The following is a 27,226-nucleotide window of genomic DNA, read 5'->3' on the forward strand; positions in this document are numbered from 1 at the left end:
GAAAATCCCAGCAAGTTAAGGAGTGTGAGAAACATGAAATCACACAGAGCCAAAAGATGAGGAACACATACAGTATAGGGCATTCATAAAAAGAAGGGAAAAGAAAAAGGAATATAGGGTATTTTCTTAAAATGTGAAGCAGCATGAAGTGCATATATAACAAAATCAGGACAAAGACATATAAGATATAGACTACATTTATTTGCATTATATAGCTACTACTTGGCCTTAATTTATCATTCCTGTCAATTGCACCTACTGAACCAAAGACTATACTTGTCACCTTGTATCACAATCAGGGCTTGAGCTTGCTCACTTTGTGACTGCATGACAGTAAATATTATCTAACATGGGCGGTCAGCTTGGCAGCCTCCCTATGTGTGCCTCAGGTGATCAGACTGGTTTGACTAGAAATTATGATTCCACACACACAGGATGAAACACAAAAAATAATTTCTGAGACCAGGGATTTAAATGACATAAAGGAAAAGAAGAGAGGGAGAAGTGATGTCAGCATCAACAACATGTAGAGAACCAGAAAACTCCAGTTAACTTGCAGGAACCTTTTAGGTCACTGAGATTGTTATAGTTTGGAGGTTAAATTACAAATAAATAAACTTTACAATACTGAGCTTGTCTTGAGAAAGATGACTGAACAATGAAGACAAGCTGAAGGCCTCTATTAAAGCAATGAGACTACTGATGGAAATTAGCAATTGCTGAATCTGGTGTATTGATGGCAATATTGTACATTCATTAATATGAATTGTCCTATTGAAATAAAATCAATTCAATACAATTCAGCCTGAGCCATCAATAGTGCTGCAGGTATGACCTCCATGTGACACATCATTGACGGAGTAATTCATAAAGAGCACAGAGTGCTTTTTGAGTGCATATGGTGTTCAGTACATGAAGGTAATTTTATACAATGATATAAAATTATATTACTGTATTAAAAATAATTTCTTTATTGCACTTATATTTTATTTAGAATCTCTGGAAAAACATAAATTTGAGTTTTATTTACTGTAAGAAGTAATAATAAAAACTAACACAGTCAAAATACTCTAATACATGTTTGTCACTAAATACATCACTTTTTGTGTCTTTATATTGAAATTCTGAAATACTTTTTTTCAGATTAAGTTTTATTCAGGGTAGTATTTTGTATATTTTTGTTTAATGCAAATTATCTACACACGAATAAACTTTAACAATATTCAAAAGCGGCCTTATGGAGTAGGTTAGAGTATGTTCCTCATTTACCTGCACTTTGCCTTCTCTATCAGTGTTGAACATCGGAAGGCTTCATGGATGAGCCTTTGTGCTATACCTACTTCCTTAACAGGAAGTAGCCATCCAATGATATTCCAGTATTCATCATGAGGTCCCGCCCTCACCTTTGTAATCCAGCCAATAGGCGAGGCCTCTCTCTTCGTTCAGAGGCAGAGCCACACAGGTAACTCGAAAAAAAACTAGGAGTGGAGGAAAAAAAACCTTCAGGGCTTGTTATGGAGTTCGTGTGAAGGAAACACGGATTTCCACCCTTCTTTACCAGTTAAACCAGTATCTCTGGATAGTACACGCTCAAGTACAGCAACAGGTAGAGTCTCTCACCGCAAACTCTTCCGTGGCTCCTCTGAAAGTAATCTCCCCACTCTTCTTTCTTTCTGCGTTTATCTCAATTGACTTTCCAGCCCTTTTGTTCGCTCTCCTTATCACTTGGAAAAGGTGAACCCTCGTGTTATTTTTTATTTTAATCTTTGCTCTAATTGTAGTTTTTACCCTTGTGGTCCCTGATGGCTTCGCACAGTGATACTCTGGTGGTGTTCTTTGGGGCAACAGCTGGTGCAAATGGGGGTAAACTGGGTTCGGATGAGAGGGAAATAATTCTCTTGGTGTGGCAAATTGTGGATCTACATGAGAAAAAGGTACGGACCTTTCTGACCCCCTCACCTCGTTCGTCAGTTGTATGGTTTCTTGTGTGTGTAGCTCAGAGTGTTTGTGGCGCAGTGTCCACTTTGTAGTTGAACAGTTTGTCATTTTAAATCAACACGGTGTGCTTTCTGTTACCGCCTGCAGTGCTCTCTGGGGCTCCCATAATGCTAACGCTACAAGCTCACCTTTTAACAGGTGACCAATTTTTTGTTTCCTACTTGTCAAAGGTGGAATTTCACGTAATGGAGAAAACACACCTTTTTGGTTTAGCATGTAAGCTTCTCGACTTAATTGACAATTAACTGCGTCTGCAACTACATTGTCAATTGTTTGACCTTTTTTGAAAAGAGTTCACTTCCTGTATGATGTGATGGGCTTTTGCCACAATTTGGCTTTTTGCTGCTGTTTTATGTCTCCATCCACGCTCTGTTCTGCTCCATGAAACCCTTAAACTCCTGTCACAGGTTGGGAAGCTTCATAAATGTTTTGTCAAGCCAGACACTTTGGAGCTGACAGATCAGTGCAAAGAAGAGACTGGGTTGACATTGGAGGACATTGTTGATGCTGAGCCCCTGGACAAAGTTCTGGAACAGGTGAGTCAAACAGGTTACATTAAAATTATTATGATTACGACTCTGTCCCATTCTTTGCTGTGTTTTGTCAGTCAACTGGTCCCTATTATGCTTCCAACAGGGCTACAGGTAGAACAAATGTGCCAGTTTGGAAATATTTATGGTCTCAAAAAACACAGACGGTAATGGTGTGGAACCTAAAGCAGTATCACCCATTCCTCCTGTTGGGAGTGGTCCAGGTTAACATCACAGTGCATTTTCTTGGCACTTGACAACTAATTGTCAGCTCCATTACAAAGCTGTATATTGGCTCTGGTCGAGGGGAGAGATGGAGATTGGAAGACAGAACTCAAAGAATTAATTTTATTTATGTCAGAAATTATTGACAGGAACCTCAGCTTATTGTCATGCCAAAATGAGGCTTTTAAATGAATAGGATCAGGATTAGATTCCAGCTAAAGGGTGAATCCCAACTGTTTTGTTGACATTGCTGAAAACTTGGCATTTACTTACAAGTGTATAAGAAACAAATCAAACACAGCTATTTGTTCTTGTTGGACTGTTTTTGTGGAAACTTAACTGAATGTAGAAGGAAAAAATGAAAACCCTGATTTCTCCTGCTTTAACTTCGCTGAAGCCAAGTTGGTCAGAGCAAAGCCAGTTGTAACAGTTTTTCCAAATAATGTGTTTTCCTTACCATTACATTGAAGCACTTTAGTGATACCTGTTAGACTAAAACTGAGGTGATATACCTGAAAAAATGTAAAAATGGGCAACAATATTTTATGTTTTGGCCATGTCCGGTGCAACTAACCTGAAGTCCTTTGGTAAATGTTGGGATATTAAGTTAATACATGGGACATAAACCTTGTCAGAGTCTGGGTCTACTACACCTATCTATCTAAAGAATTGCTTCATTTTCACAAATTATGGACATGGGTAATAACAATGTTAATTGTCTTAGTTTAATGTAATTATATTTGAAAACTATACATTATATCCTGTTATTTTCATGCTTCCCCTTTGGCCCAGTTGACTCATTTGAAATTTGCCAGATAATGATCTCTGAGCTGATCTCTGATGTATAAATCATGTCAGGAAATCAGTCAAATTCACTCTGGCCTCCCTCAGATACATTACTTACAGGAATGGGAGGAAAAGGAACGATATTCTGGGTTTGTTTCATTTGGTCAGTTTTGTCTTATTTTGTCAACTGAAATTCCTGACAATCCAACCCGCAACAGCATTAATAAAACGTTTTTGAGGGGACAATGGAGCCAGTTGTATAATAACCATCGATGAAGTGATTAGAACCCAAATGGTGGCAAAAGCTCACCGGTACTTTCTATTATATTCTTTGGTAATTATTGTTTTTAGTACCTCATCATATTACAGCAATTACAAAATAATTTAAAGCAAAAACATATAACAAGATTCAACAGTTTTTTATTAAATACAGATGCCCAGGTAACACTCCAGTCACTCCAGCGGTTTTTTTTGCATTTTGAGAAAATGTTGCTGCTTTTAAGTCGTAATGATTTAAACCCTTCATACCAGTAACCCGCCCAACACTATTCAAAAGGAAAACCGCAGCAACTTTTCAAACGGCCTATGAGAGCATGAGAAAGTCTGCCGGTTAATAAACCCAAAACGTTCTTCTGACATATTTTGCCCAGAGCAAGATGTGACAGAACAAGCCTGACTTGGGTACTAAGCTGTAAGCTAATGTAAGGAGTGTCAGCTTTCTAGCATTGACTCTCAGAAAAATGGTCCTCCACCTGCGTGAGATGTCATTGGCCATGACAGTTAAACTGCGCTGACAGCTTGAAGCTCAGGAGGGATGGGCAGAGCCTGGGGTGTGAGGAGATGAGTTGGAGTCACAGGTCTGGTCTTGCCTTGGTCTAATGCACACAGCAGACATCTGGAAGGCAGCGTGTTTACCTGGGACTGCACCTCAGTTTTAGGCTGCAGGACATGAGGGGCACCTTGCTATTACTTGTTTGTTTGTTGTATTGACTTACCTAGTTTAGGCTGCTGTTTCTGCAACTGCACCACGGTTGGACTGGAAAAAGCTCAAATAAAAAGGCCATGCTTTAATGTTTTATAAAATACTGATTTCACAATGAAATTGGTAGTCTGTCAATTGTAGGCTTAAACTGACCTGTTTTTAAAAGAAGATTCAAATGACCCAATATTGTCGGACGTTTCCTAACGGAGCCCAGTTTTTAAAACGACTTGCTGCTTCAGCAACTCTGCCTTATAACAGGGCGTGTCAGCACCCAAGTCCTGATTCCTCTTTAGGGTTGCAAACTTATTACCACAGTGGGTGTGAAGTGTGCAAATCTATTCCTGCAGCACTTCATTAAGTCTTTCTTGCAAGAAATGTTTTTGCTTTTGTGGCCATCTCTGTTAGGGGCGTGTCTTTATATAATTGGAAATGTTGCTAAACGTTAGGATTGCTTGTTTGGACTAAGCAGATATTTGTCACTCTTAATAGACCTATTATTATGTCTATGCTCTACTAAATCAGCTTTGGCAAATCCATTTTTCCTCAGTTTTACTGCTGATGCAATTTATAAAAGACAAAGCTTTTTGTTTTTTTATCAAAGTGGGTGAAATTATGTCATGATTACAGACTGAGTAAGGCTTTATCTCATTTGGGTGAGACTGTGTGCTGAACCTTCAAATATTAACCCAAGCACTCAGTGTGTCCTTTTCATACCTGTGTGTGACTGGCTACTTTCCTTCCCTGTAGGTCATTCTGAGATTACTTTGTTTATTTAAGGAAGGGAAGAAAATGACAGTTTTTCCTGGTATTTGAAAGTTCTGCATAGAGATCTGGAGCAGATGTTTTGAATATGGTTTCATTTGTCTACATGTTCATTAATATAAAAAGCTATTTCCTCACTTTTAGCGGGCTTTTTATATTGAGGTGTGTAGTCACAGGCCCAAGGGCATCTGTTAGGTGAACGATTTATTAATGTAGTGAAGACTGGTGTGACTGATCATTTGGGTTTTTGCTAACCCAAGTTAGCACACAATATTTCACTTTAAGTAAAAAAGCAAAGATTGAAATTTTCCACTTGATTGGCTCAAATTAATGCATTTTAAACTCCCAGCCGCATAAAACGACATATATGTTGACGAAATGTTTTAATGTTGAATGTCAAACGGATAAAGGGCAGGGACATATGCTTTGATGCATAAATGAGGATGATCTTATAATTCTGTATCTGTTTGATTCAGGTCTTCCTGCTGATCACACCACTGATGACTCAACAAGGATCATATATTTATCTAAAATGTCATTGCGACATCTTTTGATTCAATTAGCTTTATTTCCAGCTGAAAGACTTCAGCTTTTGTTGTCTACTCTGAGCAGAGACAAGCCAAGTTTTTTTTTTAGTTGCTGCAAACAAAAAACTAAACTGAGCTGAACCGTTGCTGACTTGACAGGCTGGGTTTTCAGTCAGACGTCAACATGTTGCAGCGTGCAGATTGCACATTATCTTAGATTTTGCAGACATTGTTGTGAAACGTTGAGTTTCAGAGCTCACTTCAGATTCAACTGTTTCGGATCTTAATCACAGATGACGTTGGCTAAGTATGTCTTTTTTTTTTTTCGCTGGTATTATGGCACGGTATATAGCAGGTAGTTGGAAGAGATTCTGTGTTGAAAAGATTTCTGATACCAAAACAACACTGCCTTTTACATGTAGAGTGCAAATTAAATTCATGATTTCAGGACATTTGACAGCAACATGCATATTGACTGACTGGATTTTTCATACTTATCTCCTGTTTCTAAATCAATTATTTATGAGATGATTATAGGCAACACATTTCTGCTATGATTTTGACCCAGTCTCGAGCAGTCTTTGTGTAAGTAGCTTCTCTGGTGCAAGTGTGTGTTTAAACAGTTGCCCACATGGATTGTCAGGACACTCCCTGCTTCTCTTATCGGAGTTTTTTTTTTTCCATCCACCTCCATCTTACCTCACCTCTGCATGCAAGCAGTCCAGCCTCAGTGGAGAGTAAACTCTGATAGAACCATGTGCAAAGGCCACTTCCTCCCCCTCATATTTGGAATCGCCCTTCAGAGAGGGATTGCACTATTCTGTTTAACTGTTGGTGCATTTTTGTAGAAGGGAGTGTTGGATTTTTGACTTAAACAAGACTTTTTCATATTCAATGTACAATCAATGGCATGCAGTTAAAGTTTTGAGACAGTGAAATGAGTTATGTGGTCAGTTTATTGGTTTGGTTTGCACTGGTTATCAGTGAGGGATTTGTATGATGTTGAGCATATTTACTTTGTGTTCTTTGTTAAAGTTGAAGAGAAGAGTGGAGGGTGTGTCGCCACCTTTTCTTTAGCATTTGCTTCTCTCTCAGTAATCCGGCTTTAGTAATGGTCTGAGGCGGGGCTGTATGCTCAGGTATGAGCGGAGCTCACGCTTGTTATCACTGCAAATAAGAAATCGTTCAGCTTTGCCAAACTTAAAATGTGCAGCTTAGTTAATCCAAGAAACTTCCGTCTCATGGTTTGCTTGGTGATTTTTTTTTTCCTTTGTGTTTACTGTTTGGACAATAAAAACCTCAGAAATTAAGATGAACGTTTGACCTTGTATACGAGGACAAATTACCTTTTGTGACATCATCATCTTAACATTTTATCTAAACAGAGATCAAGGAAATTAAAAGAGTTGGGTTGAACTTATATAAATGTGTTTTGTTGTTGTCTATGCTTCGCAAATAGCATGCAGTTAGTCTTTCTGTTTGAACTGCTTGTCTTCCATTTTATTGGGAGACCAATAAAAACGTTCACAGCAAGTCTATTTCACATTGATCCTGATGCTTTGGTATTTTACCAATTTTGGTATTTATCTAATTCTGGCCACTGGTTACAGTGTCTTTGTTGTAACATCAAATATATGTCATCTTGATAACATTTGCATATTTTAATTATGACCCCCATTATATCAACTCTAAAGATTTTATCTATAAATTTATTTAGATTTTATGCATGAGCTTAAGAATACTTCTGACCTGAACACCTGCTGAATTTAATAGTAGTTTTAAAGTGCTAAATACTTTACAAATGTACATTATTCCCTGTTGAGCTTTTTAAACAATGAGACAAGTTTAAAAACTACATATAAGCCGAACAGAAATTCTGCTTGCGGCTTTCCAGGTCTAGTTTTAAAGAGGCTGTTGCTTCATTAAGAGTGATATTTGTCAATATTTTAGTCTCCACACTGAGAGTTTTTCTTGACTGGAAATATCTCCAAACAGCTGAAATTTAACAAGGGAGCTTTGAGGGGACCCTCTTTTAACCAGCAGACCTGCAGTGTGTAGAAACAAGTAGGGGCAGGGGGAGCATTGCACTACTTTATGTTCTACGCACCTGTAGAAAACTGCAACTTGGCACTTTCAGGGGAAATTTTAAGGCTTTTGAAAGTATAACTTTTGTTTTTTTTAAACCTTGGCATACCATGAAAACCTTCCACCATGCCAAATGTTTAAAGGGGTCACTGTAAGTAGACAAGCAGTCTCACCTTGTCTGCTTTTTAAGTGTTTCTGTCCAGTCGTTTTAACCCTACAGCCTGTTTTGGTCTTGTTAGTCGGTACTTGAAGCTGTCAAGGGGTTTTAATCAGACATGTTATGAAGCATGCCCCAACACAGACCTGTAATACTCTCCCACTGCCTAAAAACCTGTCATAGATCGCCAGGGGCCGTGTGAACCAGTCAGTTGCTGAATTTGGAGGTGGTTCCACATCCAGATGGTCGAAATGCTTCTTCACACGGGACTGTGTTGGACACAAATCGCCCAACATGTGCAGTAGCTGATCTTCAGCTTGTTCAGTCATAAAGCATGAAACTCCAGAGAGATTTTAGAAGACGATGCCATGACCTTTGTTCCTGATATTTGTCTATGAATCAGTGATGTAGACTCTCTGAAATCCGAAGTCTCTAAAATGATTACAAGCACATTTTAGTAAGACGAGCAGGATTGATTTGAGTCGTCACTTTTGATGAACCCAAGAACTACATAAAGTAAAAACTTTTGTCTACTGAAGATTTGACCTCTCTCTTACAGACTTGACAACAGACTGACGCAGCTCTGTGTTATAAATAAACATGATTGTGTGCTGGTATTCAGGCCTGGTTGCTGTCGCCATCAGAGCCGGTTAGACTTGCTTTTGTTTTTTTCCCCTCATGACAACGGCTGAAGGTTGTGTAAAGAGAATCTGTGATCCTGATGATTAGTGGTGCGATCATTCCTTCCCTCTGCTTCCTCCCTCCCCTCTCGCTGCAAACACTGAAACTTGTTAGACATGCCTCTTTCCTGATGAGAGACGGAGACAAAAAAAAAAAAATCAAATAACAAGCAAGTAAACACATTCATTTATGTGCATTTTAAATTCCAATTTCCCTGTTTGGTTTAAACTCTTGCCAGATTTGAAAAAATCTGAAACATTTACTGCAAATCTGTGTTAAGAAAGTGGGACACCTCTTTTTTTTTAAATATTTATTTAATATATTTTGGTGTTTCAGCTAAGCACGTTAATTAATGGTTTCCCACGTAATTAATGGAAAGTAACCCACACTTGTTTGTCCTTTCCATGTTTTCCCATGTAGATTCAGCAGTCTGTGTCATCAGAAGTAAAATGCCTCGGCAGAAGTTCGTACACACTCTTGGTGAACGGTCCTCACGTCATTCGACAGGCCCTCCATCCAGAAGCCTCCAAAAAGGTAAAGCTAGAAGAAAATCTGTCTAGGTCTTATTTTTGTGTGTGTTTATTGAAAATGGACATTATTTTAATCCCTTAACCTCCATTGTATTGAGGGTGAGGGTTAAGGGGTTTTAATCCTATAAAGTCATATATTTAGAAAATGGTTTATGGTTCTGCTTGAAGTAAGTGCTGATTACATGTCTTTGGTTATTCTTCTTTTAACTTTTTATTTTCTGTCCAGAATCTTGTACTGCCGGAGTGTTTCTTTTCATTTGTGGACCTGCGGAAAGAGTTTCTCAAATGCTGCCCGAATGCCAGCTCTGTGCCGAAGCTCACACTCTCCTCCATGTTGGATTGTATCCTTTGTTCTCTTTTCCATTTTGGGGATTAAAACAAAAAACGGCATACAGGACAAAAATATCACACTGTTTGAAATGTTTACTGTTAAAAATAAAAGTGTAACACCTGGAGCTAAAGAACTTGATTTTAAAACCAGCTGAAGGTGACGGCCTTAACAGCAGGCACAGATGTTGGTCTCCCTGCGGTGTCAGAGCAAATGATAGGTGTGAGGGAGGCGAACAGCATGGTGCAGCTGACGCTCTGCATCCTGGATGAGCCATACAGTAAGTAACTACCAGTGTTGGTACACAGAATAAGTCCACAATGCAGTAATATTAGATCCTTAAAATAGCTGGCTGGAGCATTATCTGTAAAAGAATAACCCAGCTTATGACGGAATGAACTGAAGAAAGATGTTAGATGTGTTACTATACAGAGATAATTCAAACTATAACCCAATGTGTGCTTTCAAGACTTTGTCTTATTCTCAGCTTTAGACTTTATGTCTTATTCTCAGCCAAATAGGACCTTATTCTCAGCTTGTTTTGTGTATTAAAATATATATATTTTCCCCACTAGATCACAAATTCTGCTGTGCTGAAACTGTGAATTCCAAGTTTGACTCTGGCACATGGTAAGTAAACCTTTTGCGTTTCTCAGTTATGCATATATTTCACATTTTTCAAGTGCACCGTTGCTTAAACACCAGCAACCCCTCGCCTCCAAACTCCCCAATCGTGTTCAAATCTCAAACCTTGGTCCGAGAGCATTAATTACAGCAACAAGGAAAACACAAGTGTGTCATTAGAGCAGTCCAACTTTGCCATCAAGTGCTTAGCTGGATATTCAGTAGCTAAGCAGTAGATCCTGCTCTTCTCGGGCAGCCAGGAGCTATCACTTCAACCCTCTGACATTTAACCAAAAGAGCGTTACTGTGTTCGGCACTTACTGGGAGAGGGCCCTGTTTCTGCCGTCTGTGGGCAATTAGTTCAAACTGAACAAGACTGGGGAGAAATCTCAGTCATGTGCAAAAGCACCAAGAATATCAGCTCTTAGTTGTGTTGCTCAAGTTTCTCAAATGTCTTTTTTTTTTTTTTTTTCCTGCAGCAGTAAGACGGAGCCAGTGGACAGCGAGACGGTGATCAGAGCCAGGGGCCTTCCATGGCAGTCCTCAGACCAGGATATCGCTCGTTTCTTTAAGGGCCTAAATATTGCCAAGTATGTTCAACTTCTCTGCTTTTTTTCTTACACCTCTGTTACAGCAAATACATTATTTAAATTCATGTAACTAAAACTGGAATGGTGACAAAAGAGGAGCTGATGGGTTTATATTTGTAAGAGCTTCCACAAAAAATATATTTCAATGATTCAATGATCCAGTGGTGTATTTTTTTTTAAATATTATGATAATAACAACAAAGCAGTTTTTCACTGCAAAATAGAAATCCACTATCAAGTGTTTATTGGCAGCTGTAAACACCCTTTGAAGTAGAAATGCAGAAAAATGCCAGTGGAAATGCCAAAAGCACTTTGATCAGTTGCCTTATCGTTTCTGTGATGTCATCATTCAGAGATGTGTGCCTGGCAGCTTTGGGAAAAAAAATAGGAAAAACTTATGTCAGATGGTAAACTACATCTAAAGAGAGTCTGTTAGATTTTACAGAAAAGCGTTATTACCTTTAACAATTAAATATTCTAACTTACTGAGGGTGATTGATCCAGAGTAGCTTTAGCATTGTAGAAGAGTAAATCGATCAATGTTGAACTAAAAACCTGTTTATTGGTTAATATGTGGAAGTTACAAAATCCCCAATGATGACAAAGATGTTGAAGTACTGTTCTCTGCAAAAAATGAAAGTTTAGAATCCTTTTGGTTTTTGTTTGTTGAGAGTTTTGTGTGTTTCAGGGGCGGCGTGGCCCTCTGTCTGAACGCTCAGGGCCGGAGGAACGGGGAAGCCTTGGTTCGCTTCATCAACGCAGAGCACCGAGACCTGGCTCTGGAGCGCCACAAACATCACATGGGCAGCAGATACATTGAAGTTAGTCCTGTTAACTTACGCTTCTTTAGCTTTTAGTTACCAGCTACTTGTTTAATATCTATTCAACTGAGCATTGATCCCGTATCTTCGGTTTGAATCTGTAAATCAGAAATGCAGAGATTCAGTGAAAACCCTGAATAAGTTCAAATACCCCAGCAGTTGTTTTACTGTTATTTATCAGAGTCATGTGACTTAGCACTTACAGTTTATGAATATATTGTTTTTGTCTTTTTTTTCTTTTTTAAAAATTGTTCAGGTCTACAAAGCGACGGGAGAGGAATTTCTCAAGATTGCTGGAGGTCAGATTTCAGATTTTTCTTAAATTCCTTTCATCTCATTTCACATATTTTCATAAAAATTTGGTGAAACCTGTTTTGTTTATGTAAGAGTTTATTTTGTGGTTTCTCATACTTTCCTATCCCCCCCCCCCAAGCACACGTGTGTGTAAAGTTGCAGCTCTTTAGCGCGCATGAGCTCTTTCTCCGATTACCTGTTTTTTTGCTTCAATCCAGTGATTCTCCGGCAGCCGCTCTCCATCTAATAAAAGGCACTTTGTGAGCGGTGCACCCCCACACCCACTATCACCAACCCCTCTGAGGCCAGTTGCAGAGAAATGTCATTCTGGGCTCTGAGCGGCTCACCTATTCAGCCTCTAGTTTGACTCCCGAGAGGCAGAGAGGGTGGGCATACGGTGAAAGGACAGACTCTCTGTTGTTGCAAACAGGGTGTGAAAAGACAAAAGCAGAACCTGGGGCCTCTTGACCATTGAACAGCGGCCAACGATTATACACGACAGAGATAACAGACACACTAGCTCTCAGCAGCAGATAGCTTACAGTGGCTGCTAGTCAGGACCTGGACTTTACCCGGATGAGTAAGGATCAATACAGATTGACCACACACAAGACTTTAAGCAAATAAATCAGACAACGTGGATACCTTTTTTTAAGCTGAGTGAAAGCTGTAAACATGAGAGAACAGCATGTGGTCCTTAATATTTCCTAACTTTTTTTTTTTTAGAATTTGAAAAGTAAATAATTTATGTTATTGGTTAGAGGATTTCTGAAATACCTTTAAGTTGAATCATAGGTTTGTCACATCAGAGTGTGCAAGCCTTTTGTGCTACTAAGTGATGATTTAAAGTTTGATTCTTGTTGTGTAGATCTTGTTTAACAATACTCCAGCTCGTAGTGCGACTTACGATTCCACTGAATCAAAGTAAAGAGGAACATGACTTAAAGGAAATAAATTGCCACCCAAATGTGAATGACTTTCTGATGAGGGTCAGTGAGTAAAGCAGTGTGGTTCAGCTTGCTGCACGCTTTTATGGACAGCTGCCAGTTTCCTTGTAACTAAACACCACTTTACATCTTAACCACTGGTTTGCTATTGCACTAGATGGTGACATTTAATTTTGCTACAGAGTTCACAACACCACTAAAAGTATATCGAAGAACATTATGTTTAACAAAACGGGGAAAACAGTTTCATTATGGTACCAGTGTGTGCTGAATGGGTCCGTGCAGCAAGAGGCTTACGTCTGTTGTTGTTAATTTGTTTGTTACTCTCAGTGGAATCTCAGATTGCCCCTTGCTGTGAAGAATGGGGATTTTTTTTGTTGTTGTTGGTTAAAGGAAAAATATACTTTGTAGGAGGTAAAGATCTACAATAGTTATAATCATCGTGAAAGTTGTTTTATAGTGCTTTCAAAGTACATAATAAAGTCGAATTAAATTTCTGTTAACTTGTAGAGATAAAAAAAAACTAAAAAAATATTATAAAAGCTAAACATAGACTAAACAAAAGAGAAATAATGGCATACAAAACCTCATTAGCAACTTTTTATTGTTGTTCTCAATTCAAAAATGTATTTAATTATGTATATTTATGACAAACATGTTGGGGTTTTATATTTTTCCTTCATACTACATTTATATTGGAGTTCATTTTTAAAAAAAAAAACCAAACGGCATATACATTTTGCTGTAAAAGATAAGTTGAACCCTAGTAGGTCACTTAGTGTTGTGCCTGTCGAAGCAAATTGGCAACATTAACATAAAAAAGTACATTTTTAATAAGTATCAGCACTATAATTCATGCATCTTCTCTGCTACTTTAGGGACGTCCAATGAGGTGGCCCAGTTCCTGTCTAAAGAGAACCAGGTGATCATACGAATGCGCGGGTTGCCGTTCACGGCGACGACACAGGAAGTGCTGTCCTTCCTCGGTCCTGAGAGTCCCGTCACGGACGGCGCAGAGGGGCTCCTCTTTGTCAAGTACCCCGACGGACGGCCCACCGGTGATGCCTTCGTGCTTTTCTCCTGCGAGGAATACGCTCAGAACGCTCTGAAGAAGCACAAACAGATTCTGGGGAAGCGGTATATTGAGTTGTTTCGGAGCACTGCAGCCGAGGTGCAACAGGTAGGATTTTTTGTGTGTGGGTTTGTGAAATGTACACTTTTAAATGGGCAGTGTCATGTAAAAATCTACTTTTTTGAGCTTTGCGCCATGCTATGATATTTCCTCATTATCAACACACCTTGATTGATCCTGAACTAAAAGTGGAGCGTCGTGGTGGGATGGCAGGGATTTCATTCACCTTCTGCTGTTATGCAGGGAGGAAATCTGTTCCTAGATCAACACAGAAGGAAGATCTGCCACTCAGCACAAGGGGGTTTACTCCATGTAAACAGACTCGTTTTAGAGCCCGCTGTGTAAATACAGTCCAGAAATGGTAGACAAAAAAACCCTGGGATGTTGGCCTCTTGGGAGAAAAACCAGTCAAGAAACCATAGTTGTTTCATACTGAATGTTCTGGAAATAAAAACAAAACGAGGCATTCAAAGTCTCATGGATGCCTGAGGTCTCACTTACAGCCTTGTATGGATTTTGTACTGAAACATACTGCATGGGTATAATGACATTGATATAATTCTCTTTGTACATCTGAATCGATGTGAGATTAACTAGACATGAGGAAAAGTCAGACTCGTCCCTTAAAACACCAGCAAATGCAAATGGATGCAAAATCCATGTTTTCATGCATCTTTTATTTTGTACAGTCAGACCTCCTGTGTAAAGGCAAGAAGAGGATCTTAAGTTAATGTTAGGTAGGGAGCCTCCTAAACGTGTTTAAATAAAGACTCGCCATTTGCTACGATCTTATGATCTTATCTGTGTGCATTACTTGGTTCACACACAGATACTGTAACTGAATATGGAAATGTGGCAAGAAGAAAATGAATGGCAGCATTTTGAACTTTATGCATGTTCCCTTTCGTGGTGCATCGATTGCAGTTTTGTTTTTTAACACATCGAGGCATCTTGGAACCTTTGAATGTATTTAACCACCAACAGGCTCATTTATGCCGAATTTGTTTCATTTTTCAGCACAACAGAGGTCATGCATAAGAGATTTATAGGCTGGTACTCGCAGGCATGTGCTTCATTTTGCACGTAATACTTTAGGGTCATAACATTCATGCACTTTAAGGTTCAGGGTGCCGTCTGTGAGGGGAAAATCACTAATCTAAGGAATCCATCAAGAATATTTTTGAGGTTCTTTGAGGAGACTATAAATTTGTTTGAGGTTCAATCTGGCTGCTGTTGGTGGCCACATTGTAGATTAGACTGCCCTTCAAATGGAAGAATTGTTTTCGGTTAACTTGGTTTCTAATAATAGCGTTTTACTGCGTAGCTGCGGAAAGTAGGGTCAGCCTTGCTAATAATGGGAGAATCATGAAGTGAAACTTTCATGTTTTCTTCTGTTTTTATATTCAAACATGCTCGTTGTCCATGGCTTCAGCTGGTGGAGTCTATGTGAAACCAGTGCTCAGCAGCTGCTTCCTCAGTTGATGTCATGGGAACAGAGAGAAGTGACAAAACATCCCAAAACATGCCAATTTCTTGTGTTTAAAAAAAAAAAAAAAAAAAGTGCTACCTTTTTAATCTCATCAATTGGAGTGTTTGTCTGACTTAATTCTGTAGTTAAGGCGTTATTTTCTTCTCACTGACGGGTTATTTTTGAATGATCTTGTGTTTGCCAGGTTCTGAATCGCTACATGTCCACACCGCTGATCTCCACGCTGCCTCCGTCACCCATCGTACCGCTTCCAGTCCTCTCCACGCCTCCCTTCCTGCCGACGGCCAGCAGCACGCGCGACTGCGTGCGGCTCCGTGGGCTGCCGTACACCGCCGGCATCGAGGACATCCTGGAGTTCATGGGTGACCATACGGTTGACATCAAGACTCACGGAGTCCACATGGTCCTTAACCAGCAGGTCAGAGTTCTGTGACGCACATGAAAAACTTTTAAAGTTGTGGTATCACAAAGTCGAGTGCTTTTTAAAAAAAATAACTAAATAAATCTGGTTTATCTCTCTGCCTTCTGCGTTGTTCTGACGGTTTTGGTGATTTTCTCCTTTACAGGGTCGACCTTCTGGCGACGCCTTCATCCAAATGAAGTCACCTGATAAGGCGTTCTTGGTGGCCCAGAAGTGCCACAAAAAGACAATGAAGGACCGGTATGTTGAGGTCTTCCAGTGCTCCACAGAGGAGATGAGCATTGTTCTGATGGGAGGAACGCTGAACCGCAGCGGCCTCTCTCCTCCACCCTGCAAACTTCCCTGTGAGTTCCTCCCCAACTTTATGTTTTACAATCAAACATCTTTTTTGTTTTTTCCCCTTTGCAAACTGCAGTATTTTATTGATTATCTGAAATTCCTAGTGAAAGGAATTGATGAGAATTCACCTATTCCGATTCCAATATCACTCACATATTGAAATGATTCCTTGTTAATTCTCATTGAGTTAGTTTATTTTCTAATTAATTCGAAATATGCACCAAGTTGTATTAGATTTAATTAAAGTTTACTTAAAAAAGTAACAATCTCTCTGTCAAATGAAGGTTTTAAGTGAAACATTTTGCATGTTTACTTTGTCAGAAAGGATCTTTTAAGACTTAACGTGTCTCCAATTTCACTTCTGTCATTTCCTTCTCCCTGCCTGGATGAAAGAGGCAGCTAAAAGTTTGAGAGCTCTGGCTGTCCTCACCAACCATAGTCTTATTCAATAAATTAGAATATTGATGAAAAGTTCATGTATTTCAGTAACTCGGCTCACAAATGAAACGCATTATATAGATTAATACGACACCGGCTGGTGTTTTTACAGCTTTTATTTATGGGAGCGATGATGACCTCAGTAATTCAGATACAAAAACATAAAAATCCCAAGTTGACGTGACCTCACACTTCCTGTTGTGTTCCTGGAGTTTGACTGTTTTGATGGTGTTTTGCAGACAAATACAAAAGGGTGCATCACATCACTACAGCCTGCTGGTAGAAACTTGTTTACTGCTTCAACAATAATGTGATTTTGATGAAGCAGAAAGCAGCTAGCTGTACTTTGCTCGGTTGTGACTCGTATCAAGATTAGATTGGAAACCAAAACGACAAATTTTCTTTTGCATGTTTCTTGATAATAAGCTACAATTTAAAGCTGTTTAAAAGAGGTTTAGCTCTTCTGTCTTTATATAGTATTACTTTCAATTGGAATTTAAGTCATTTTTCTTTTAAAGCAGATTTTATCTTGGCGTACCTAGAATTGCTTCGGCCTTCACAGGGTCAGTGATCTGCCCACAGCCTCAAGCAAACGGAGGCTGTTTTTATGTAAATGTGTCAATACCTTCACTTCTCTGTTTATATTGCAAGTATAAGAGCTTAAAGGACGCTGTTAGTGTTGTAAATACAGTCTTGCACGGATGTGAAGTTCCAGCATTCGTCGAATTTATAGTGAATACGGAACAAATGTCTCTGAAGCAAAACCCATATTTGTGAAATTACCATTGACATACAGTGTCAAAGATTTTGAAACTTACCGCAACTTGTTGAACTTCCTTTTTTATAGTCATGGGCATCATTAGAAACGTCTCTGCACTAAGAGACGATGAAAAAAAAAATCTGTTTTTGAAGCAGGAACAACAAGAAATTCAAACTCTAAGCTAGCTGTCCTAGTTGTTAATCTTGGTGCGGTCATCATGTTTCAGATCTTTTCAAACATCAGTTTGCACAAAAATATGCAGTAAAGATGAAGGGCAGCGGCAGAGTTCTCTTTTTGTGACCTCAAACAATCGGTAAAGTGGTGAAACTTGGGTGTGGTTCCACCTGACTGCATGTAAAGAAGATTGTCTGCATGCTTTACAAGCATTCTGCTCTAGTAAAGACAAACGAAGAGCAGAAATACTTTGACTTTTAAATACCAGTGAGGTCACTTTAAATCCGACTCGGAGCAAAATGAATTATTGATGTTAAATTTGAAGAATAAGGTTTTTTGGGATATAAAGACTCAGACAATCTTTATATCCCAAATGCAAATGGTTACTCTAATTTCACGAGGACTTTGGAAAACATAACCGAAGCTTTTCTCTCCCTGTCCAAGCAGAGACTCTCCTGACTCTGTCTCTGGTGAAGCAGCGTTTTCACAAACTGTGCTGTTGTGATCCATGTTCTGGATGCTGCTCTGCGGGGTTGTCTCTAAGCTGTCCTGTCCATGTCCGTCCTCCTGTAGGTCTGTCTCCTCCTACAGCGTACGCTGCTTTCCCCACTTCGCCTGCCATCCTCTCTGAAGCGGCCCTGTACCAGCCCCCCCTGCTGGCGGCCCCCCGGGGCCCTCAGACCGCCGTGCACAGCCCTGCTCATGCTCTGGCCTACTACCCCCCTCAGCCGCATCTCTATATGAACATGAACATGAACTACACTGCTTACTACCCCAGGTAAAAAAACAACAAAAAAACAAAGCGTATGTAAACGAAGCACATTAAGTAAGAAACGCCCCGTTTATCTGACGCCTCTGTTCTCCCTCAAGCCCCCCGGTTTCTCCCTCCACCGTCGGCTACTTTGCGGCTCCACCGGGCGCCATGGCGGCTGCGGTGGCAGCTCAGGCCCACCCGGTTGCGGCTCCGGCCCACCCGGCCGCCGCCTCCTCCGTCCTGCCGCAGCCGGGCGCCCTGGTCAGGATGCAGGGTCTGCCGTACAACACCGGAGTCAAAGACATCCTCAGCTTCTTCCAGGGATATCAGGTGAGAACAAAGGCATAAACGGAAAAACCTCGTTTTAAGATTCATGCTTTTTATTTTAAATCTGAATCCTGCCGTTTTAGAACCTGGAAAAAAAAAAGACGACTGATTAGTTTATTTGGTTGACGATGTATTTTGCATCCCAGTTCTGCTGCACCACAAAAAAAAGAAGTGATTTTTATTTCCCCAAATACTGAACTTTTCACACACTTTGCAGCAACATGCAGTGGAGTTTTGCAAACTGCCCTGTTTAATTAAGTTCCATGTGTTCACTTGTGCTCTCCCGCTCCTCTTTGCTGCAATACTTATTGCTGCCAGCCTGAATTAGGTGGAGTCCACTGATGCAGGTATGAATCATGGCAGGTGTCTTCACGTAGGAAAGCGGTGGGTTTGAGGTTCTGGTGCTGCTGTGTTTTTATTGGGGCAGATATCTTTGCTCTGCTGCTGGTCTTTCTTTCGTTCATTCACACCAACAAATAAGCCATTTTAAGTTGCATTTGGAGAAATGTAGGTATGCTGTGTGTGTGTGTGTGTGTGTGTGTGTGTTTTCTTTTTTTTAAAGCTGTCACTGTTTAATGAATTCATTGGTTTCTAGATTCTGTAGGTGATATGTGTGTGTTTTCTGGCTCCATTATCATGTCTCACACACAGGTCCTGAGAAAGAAAACTGTCTCTTTGTAGAGATCCTCAGACTTTCAGCACTCTTATCTGTTTTTAAATGTGACCAGTATTTGGTGAATTTCTCTTTTGTTTCAGTGTGGTTTTATTTTGACTTGTTTTTTTTTTTTTGTCATCTTTCTCTATCTTTTTTGTGTGAGTGTAAAAATGTGCATTGTGATGCCTAACCCAATGTTGAGGCCCCTCCAGCCTGACCGTGTGTCCATGGTTGTACTGTATCTGTAGTACGGCCCTGACGAGTACAGCGGCTTGGTTCAGATGAACGAACAGGCCAGGAGTCTGATTCAGCCCAAAGAATGGCTCTGCCTTTAGGGCTCACCCCAAGGTAAGAGGAGCAGCGGGGCAGCCGCAGACGGGGCGCTTCCTCCGCTCAGACAATCCTGGCGCATGACCACTAATCGCCATTTAATCTGCAGAACTTTGCAAAAGTGTTCATACACCTGCAAATCAAGTTTGAGCCACAAACTTTAATGTTTTTCTTATGCACATTTAATGTGATAAACTGACACGAAGCAGCATTTGCTTGTAACGTGGCACGAAAATAAACCGTCCACGAGTGAAACTGTGAATCGTCTTCCCTTTTGATTTTTATCATTTCTTTTATAGTGCAATTGCCTATAGTTGCGTTAGAAGATCATGAAGTTTGTAAAACATTTCAAGAAGTGACTGGAACAGTATTTAGCTGCAATATAAATTCAATACCAGATCAGGGTCAGTTTTGTTTGAAGGCGTCGGATTTACTGGATTTATTGTTTTCTTCTCCGCATACGGCTTTGCAGAGCCGACCTTTAGTCCTCATCATGCTCAGAGGTTGGTCGTCTTTAGCAGGAAGAGGAAAGTTTGTCGGTTCATATTCCAGACATTTGAAAAAATATTTTTGCAAAGCAACGTGGGTATTAAATTTTAGATATCACAATTATACACTCCTTAGGGTATGGTTATTAAAAAAAATACATTGAAGTTTGTGACTGACGTGACGAAATGTACAAATAAATGAGGTTCTGAATACTTTTGCAATTCCCTTTATACATCTAACCTGTTCAATGATCTTCAGTTCTGCATGCTTTCTAAATGCCTAGGGGCTCTGCTTTGTGCCCCGTTAATAAATGTTTTAATTCCATTTTCATCCTTGGCTCTTTGCCTGATTTGCATGAACACTGACTTGGTTTCAATGATCAAACCTCAGAATTTCTTAATTAACAATTAGTCATTTCATTTTAACTTCCTCCTTTGTTACCAACACATCTCTATTAGAGACAGAGATCTAATCAAATCATGACCGGTCAGCCAGTAAGGAGCCTCAGTCCTGGTTTGAACCAGATTCAATTCCTGCCACGTTTCTAAATGTAAAATATCAATTCCATTTTCTAGCTATTTTATTCTCACTTTGTATTTTTTTTTTGTTTTTTATACCCACATCCCCTTAGTCACAGCTGCGTCACAAAAATAGTGTACATGTTCAGGTGTTTGAATGGTTGAATAATTCTTTGTAAAGCTTCGATCACAGATGGATTCAACCACCTGATTTAGTAAGTTGCTAAATGTTTGAAAGGCTTATCAGCCGTGAAGTACAGATTTGAAGTCGACACATTATTTTTAATTGAATTGGGGTCCTGCCGTCTTTTAGCTTCACATATTGACAGAAGTTTCAGGGTTTTATTAAGCTAAAGCCCCAGATTTCAGTTCAAAGAAGTGAAAAAACACGATATTTCACTCGAGCCTTTTCTTACTCAGGAGCACGGATGTTGACTATTTATGTTGAATGTCTGATGCTTCCCTTTTACTGCCCGTCCTCTTGGATTTTACTGCTTTATTTTTATTTAATTTTTTTAAACATTTTGTAAAAATGACCTGTTGTGTATTTTTGTTGTTTGTACTTGATCTCGGTGACAGACATCAGTGCATGTGAACTAACAGCTGCTTTCTGTGTGCGTCATCTCTGCCGGTCTCGTTGGTTTCAGGTGTGTGAGAACAGCATGTCCTCCGTTTTCATCCTCTGCTCTTTAATCTTTCTGCTTTTGTAACTGGACTGGTTTGATGATTCCTCCTTAGCTTCACTGTGGGCGCCCTCTGGTGGTTTTCCCTTCACTTCCGTGAAACTGAAGAAACTCACTGAATCTTTTTCTTTTTTCGTTCTTTCTTTCTCTCCTCCTGCAGCTCCAACCAGACGCCGTACTTATCTTGTATAACTTCAGCGGTCAGTGCAGCGGCGAGGCCTTGATCACCTTCCCCAACGAGGACACCGCCCGGCGCGCCGTAGCCGAGCGCTCAGGCCACCCCTTCTACGGCCAGCAGATCCACTTGGTTTTCTGTAACTGACCACCAGCTCTCCATCTTTCCTCCCCTTTCCAATAGAAACGCCTCCAAACTCTATACAGGGAACCTGCCGAACTCTTCCCTCTCTCTGTATGACCTGTATTTTGACCACACACACACACCTCTCCGCCGGCCCTCACACTCCTGAAGCTGCTGCTGCAGCCGGGCCTTCCACAGACGAAGCAGCCCGACGCTGGACTTTGTGACTTTGCTCCTGCTGGTGGGGAAGGAATAGCGTGAAGCCTGGACAGAGCAGACAGCCACTCTGCAAAGCCAAACTTGGAGATAAATGTATTCTTTGAAACTGTACAGACCTGTCTCCTGAAATGCTTGAGGCTGTATATACATTTATACACGTTTGTCTTTATATTTCTGAACTGCAACGCTTTAACCACTTTCAGATTTAGTTTTGTGTTTATGAACATTTTTGTTGGCTGCAAAAAGAAATGCGTGGAGGCTAAATATTCTCCAGCAGCTTAGTTATGATGATGAAAACGTCTAAGCCATACGGACTACTTTATACTTCTGAAACAGTCAATCAGCATCCTAAACCTGTCATGATTTAAATTGTAGCTAGTAAGTGACTTTAAGCTTCAGGGAATATTAGTTTATACTACTGTGTGGCACATCTGTGTCAGTGTATGAATTAACCTGTGACTTTTTTTTTAAGCATTTATTTTGTGACCACCAGCATGTCTCCACCTTTAAGTATTTTCTAAGCACTACAGATGTTTTCGGGTTGCTCCACTCGCAGAGACGCTACGCTACACATCTTAAACATTTTGACAATAAATTAATTCTAGTTTCACTGATACTTATTTACAAAAGCTGAAACTTTATTAAATGTCAAAATGACTTGGTTTTCTTTTTCCTGCAGTCTTGCATATTGATTGACCTGTAGCAGCTGCTGCTTTGGTTTTTGTTTTCAGACTAAAATAGCCAGTCTGCACCCTGATTCAGTTCCTGTGAATAACCAGAGAGCTGTGTAAAACTGCAGGAGCCTGTTTTTTTTTTTCTTCCTTCCTGTGAGAGGCCTACTGAATTGTTTTTTTTTTCCCTTTACCAAGCCTACATTACCCAGAGTGCAATACTGGCCCACAGGAGGCATAGGAGCCTCTGGTGGCAGATGAAATATTTGTTTTGTTGTGATGTGAGGATGTATGAATTTAGGTCTATGTATAAAATGTAAACAATAAAAATATCAACAAATAAACATGTATCGGTCATTTACTGTATTGGAGACACTGCACTATTCAAAGTCCTGCTGGAAAATGATTTCAGCATCTTCATAAAGCTTGTCCAGCAAAAGGAAGCGTTGTAAACTTTACAGGTATGTGGCTGTCCAGGTGCCAACTTTGGGTTTGAGAAATCAGTGAGTGCAACTTGCATTCTAGGACCTTGATTTCAAAAATTTGATTTAACCTGAAAAAAAAAAGTACTTGAATGCCTTTATGTTTTTTATCTTGATCTGGTTCAGGAACGATTTTTAGACAAGGAACGTGAAGGTTATGTCCTCGTGTTTGTCAGCTTGCGTTTTCCTCCTTTTCTGACATATTGGTATTTGTTTGTGCAGTTATACCTACATTTTCTCCCTCCACTCAACTTTACATTAATTTGCTGGGATTAAGCACTCTGAACAACCAGCTTCTAGCAATGACACTTTCTGACTACGTGTTGAAACGACTGCTGGACAACTGCCAAGATATTTTATCTTTCCCATGATAAAATATTTGTTATAAACTTGTTTTGGTGTCGGGCAATATTCCACTTTTCTGAGAAAGTTTTCAGAAATCTATAAATTTTGTTCAGACAAGTTTTTTCTGTCGAGCAAGAATTAAAAAGTTGTACATCGGATTTGCATTAGTTGGTTTTAAGCTGAGGCGGGTAGAGAAGAACACTAACATTACTTATTTACTCAAGCAAATAAGTAATGTAGAAATTACTCGAGTAAAAAAACGACCTAAGTAACTGATCATAAAAGCCGATTTAATGTTTAAAAATGCCAGTTATGTGCAAATTCTGGTATTTTAAAGACTAAAGTAAAACATTATGCAAATAATTCACCAAAATCAGGATGAAGACATTGTGTTGTAAAGACAAGAAAAGGTGAAACAAAATCTGCTTTCAGGAAAACAGCAATGCAAAGCCATGAGTGAGTTTTCAGTTTTATTGAGATACACTATGTTAGAGCCTACAGTATGATGCAAGGTATCATTCCCTTTGAATAATTTCAGAAAAAAAAGCACTGCAGTCTTAAAAATTACAAAACATTTAACATACAAAATATACAAGAAATGACAATACAAGGCTTGGTAAACATCAGCTAAAACCTGTATTTCCCTTTTATTTTACAAAGTTTTATATATATATATTTATATATGTATATATAAATATATATATAGTTTCAACAGACACCTGTTAATGTCCTTAACCTCTTAGGAATGACATCCATATCCATTTGAAAATATCAAAAATAGAGTTGTACAGTCTTTGCAGCCTTTTCGTCTAAAATAGGAACAAATTGTTCGATCTTTGGTTGTGGCAGAAAAGGACAGCAGCTGGAGTTCAGAGTTTATTGTCGATGCTGGTTTCGTTTTGTTTGTGTGTATTGTGGTCTCTCAAGCTGCAGAATTGACTTTAATGCAAACATTTCTCTCCGTTCTCCCACCCCACCCGTTTGGTTGACCCTGTGAACCTGAAATGTACAACATTGATAACTGTTATTGATCAGTCTCAGTCATTTTGGAGAAGAAAAGGGGGGGGAAAAAACTCAGACCAACCGGTTCACAAACAGGAGTTAAGGCATCCTACAGAGTTCACGCGACATGATGATATTCTCTTCTTCCGAGCGTTTCTGTTCTTCTGTGTGAAGTCCAAAAGCATTTTACCTCAGATTTGCTGCTGTTATAGTGTGCATAGCCTAAACGTGTGTGCTTTTGTCGTTGAAAAGTTGTCATATATACAAGAAATTTGGTTCAAGCAGCTACCATCCATCCTCAAACACAACTGAATTAAGATGCTTACGCTGTGTCTTCCATTCAAGCATCTATGAGTCTTACTGAGTCTACAATGTACTTCTAGAGGCATCAAGGTAAATTTTTTTTGTGTGTCTTTTTTAAAATTATTATTTTTAAAGGCATTAAGCAGAATATCAATGCATAGCAGAATCATTTTCACCTGGAAACTGACTTCAAATCACCGTCAATCTTAAGGCAAAAAAAAAAATTAAAGTCAGTGGAAATCATCAAACCAGCATCTGGATCAGTCAGTCTGCTCTTTCCTGGAGGATGACTTATTGCTGCAGTGCAGCCATTGCACATTCGCGCCAGTCGGGGGGGGGATACAGGAACAAATCAATGAGCATTCTGGAAACAATTTAAGAGAACTCTGATTGTAGACAGCAGACGTTGATTGTTGCAAGCAGAAAAGGTTTGGAAGACCCCAAAATGTCCAGAATTTGCTGTCTGGATTCTAGGATTTTAAGTTGTTCTTTACAAATGAGGATATTACATAAATATAACATACAGACCACTTTATATATAAAATACTTTCACAACTTTTGTCAGAACATTTTCCATCGAAGCCTGAGTCGACTGTCATTTGAAAGCATGGAGCGTTAGGAAATCGAAGGCACATTTGAGAGGAGAATAGTTTTAGTGGCAGAGAGCTCCATTTCTGAGGACCAGCTAGAAACCCTCTTATGAATTGTCAAAAAACAACAACAAAAAAAACCCTAAATCTTACTGCGAAATCATAAATCCAAAAGAAGCACATCTGTTTCTAAAAAGAAGCACTCTTCAGTCTTAAAGTCTGATGAGAAAACAAACAAAAAAAAGCTTGTGCTACAGTTCAGATTTGCTAAACATTAATAAGGCATTTGTTCAAAGAAGCAAAGGAAAAACTGAAAGCTCTAACGGAAGAAACAGGGTTCATTACTGTACAGATACCTACACAGCTGCAAGTCTGTGGAATGTTGCATTTTGCAGAAGGAAAACTAGCTGCTGACCTCCAACACCGTGACCGCATTCATCTTTTAGGGGGAAACTTGTTTTTCTTAATACTACTGGAAGGTTTGACTTGAACTAATTGTACGGCAAATCAAGTCTCAAATTTCTTTCTCTCTTGAATCGATGTTAGCAAGTGTCCACGTTTACTCAGATAAAAAATACAAATAAAAAAATCTTCTGAAGAAGTGGGATGCACAGATCCCTGCAACACAGCTGTGAGCTGCATCTTTAATTTCACAAGTTGATGCTGGTGAGAAGAGGATTGAAAACGTCAAGCGGACCATCAGGAAGACAGCAGAGCTGTGAATGGACAGATGTTCAAACACAAGCCTACAACACAGCTGTGGAAAAAAAAAAAAAACAACAAATAAAAAAAACACTCCAGCTCTGCATGTCTGCTCTGTCCTGAGCATGGTTCTGCTCTACATCTGTGTGAAGTTGTGTGTTTTTCCATCTATATCAGAGATCTCATGGTTGAAAACAGAGGAACGTGGCTTTGCCTTTCACCACAGTCTTCTTCCACCAGGTCGGCGTTTGCAGGGTTTTAACAGCTGGAGGTAATGCTGCGTGAGCCACAAAAAAAAAAAGAGAAGAGAAATAAAAAAAAAAAACACTGTGTGACGGTTCAGGCAAAGATCTGAGCTACGAATGGTTGTGCGCCGACTGAGGGCCGTGAGCGCTGGGGGACTGGGACATGTCTCTGCCGATGATCTCATTTACTGCGGAGAGAGAAACAAGAACAGAAAGACAGAAACAATTTAAAAGCGCTCCAAGCCATTTTCAGAAACAGTTTAAAGATGTCAGAAAGGTATTCATCGTTGGAACAGGGATTTCTGATGTTGGTTCACAAATCAAACAAATAAACTTTAAGACAAGTCGTGAATCAAAAGGTGACATGAGTGACACGTCGTGTCGCAATAAATCACCATCAATTAACCACGATAAATTTAAATAATTTCTGTTCTACAGATTAAAGTGTTTTGTTTAAAAATACCTCGTAATTGATTTTAGTTATGTTTTAGTTGTCAGTGTGGTTTTTCATTTCCATTTTATTTATTGGTTTTGGTTGTTGTGCTTTTATTTTGGATATTTAAATCATCTTCCAGTTCCAATAGTGAGTTTTCTTTAGAAAATTTAAGTTTATTGGTCTTTGTAAAAGCATCCATACTTGGTGACGCTCCCCAAACTAAAGAATAGGATATTATTTACAATCCTCTTAATGCTGTACTAATTCAGTCTTTTGTAACATTTTCTACCAGTTTTTCCCTCCACTCAACTCTCCATTAAAATGCCCAGATACATACAGTCACTTTCTTTAGCAATGACCTTTGACCCCCTTTTGCTTAACCCCAGTTTCTGTTTTGTTATTTTTTATAGACACCTCTAAGTTTAGTAATGCTACCATTTACTCAGTCAATATTTAACACAGCTAACACAAAAAAAGGCTAAAATATAATAATGTGCTTTTTTTAAATTCAGCACATGAGAAAATAGCCGACTGTCAATCTAAAGTTGATAAGATCA

The 27,226-nt window shown here is 39.4% G+C and overlaps 2 protein-coding genes across 7 annotated transcripts in view; one reads left to right on the forward strand and one right to left on the reverse strand.

Annotated features, from left to right (window-relative positions):
• The first annotated feature begins 1,458 nt into the window (after positions 1–1,458).
• esrp2 (epithelial splicing regulatory protein 2) lies at positions 1,459–22,908 on the forward strand. 6 transcript variants are annotated; one of them, XM_081605326.1, is made up of 16 exons: positions 1,459–1,606; positions 1,782–1,934; positions 2,406–2,534; positions 9,154–9,267; positions 9,490–9,604; positions 9,776–9,871; positions 10,167–10,221; positions 10,695–10,805; positions 11,494–11,626; positions 11,883–11,925; positions 13,746–14,047; positions 15,673–15,906; positions 16,055–16,253; positions 18,194–18,398; positions 18,491–18,704; positions 21,537–22,908. In XM_081605326.1, exons 2-16 carry the CDS (start codon positions 1,803–1,805, stop codon positions 21,696–21,698), a joined length of 2,244 nt encoding a protein of 747 aa, XP_081461452.1. In that variant the 5' UTR covers positions 1,459–1,606; positions 1,782–1,802; the 3' UTR covers positions 21,699–22,908. The 6 variants fall into 6 exon arrangements, 5 of the variants coding, with proteins under 5 accessions (XP_081461452.1, XP_081461454.1, XP_081461455.1 ...); XR_014086959.1 differs by lacking the exon at positions 1,459–1,606 and adding an exon at positions 19,020–19,704 and having other exon boundaries at positions 1,613–1,934; positions 21,537–21,555; XM_081605328.1 differs by lacking the exon at positions 1,459–1,606 and adding an exon at positions 19,605–19,704 and having other exon boundaries at positions 1,613–1,934; positions 21,537–21,760.
• A 940-nt stretch (positions 22,909–23,848) lies between these two features.
• Positions 23,849–27,226, reverse strand: part of nfatc3a (nuclear factor of activated T cells 3a) — a 58,876-nt gene continuing 55,498 nt past the window's right edge. The window contains 1 exon segment of the mRNA XM_008405477.3: positions 23,849–26,421. Coding sequence (XP_008403699.2) covers positions 26,345–26,421 — 77 coding nt within the window. The 3' untranslated portion in view covers positions 23,849–26,344.

Source organism: Poecilia reticulata, chromosome 3 (genome assembly GCF_904066995.2).
Source record: "Poecilia reticulata chromosome 3, P_reticulata-male-v2, whole genome shotgun sequence".
NCBI lineage: Eukaryota > Metazoa > Chordata > Actinopteri > Cyprinodontiformes > Poeciliidae > Poecilia > Poecilia reticulata.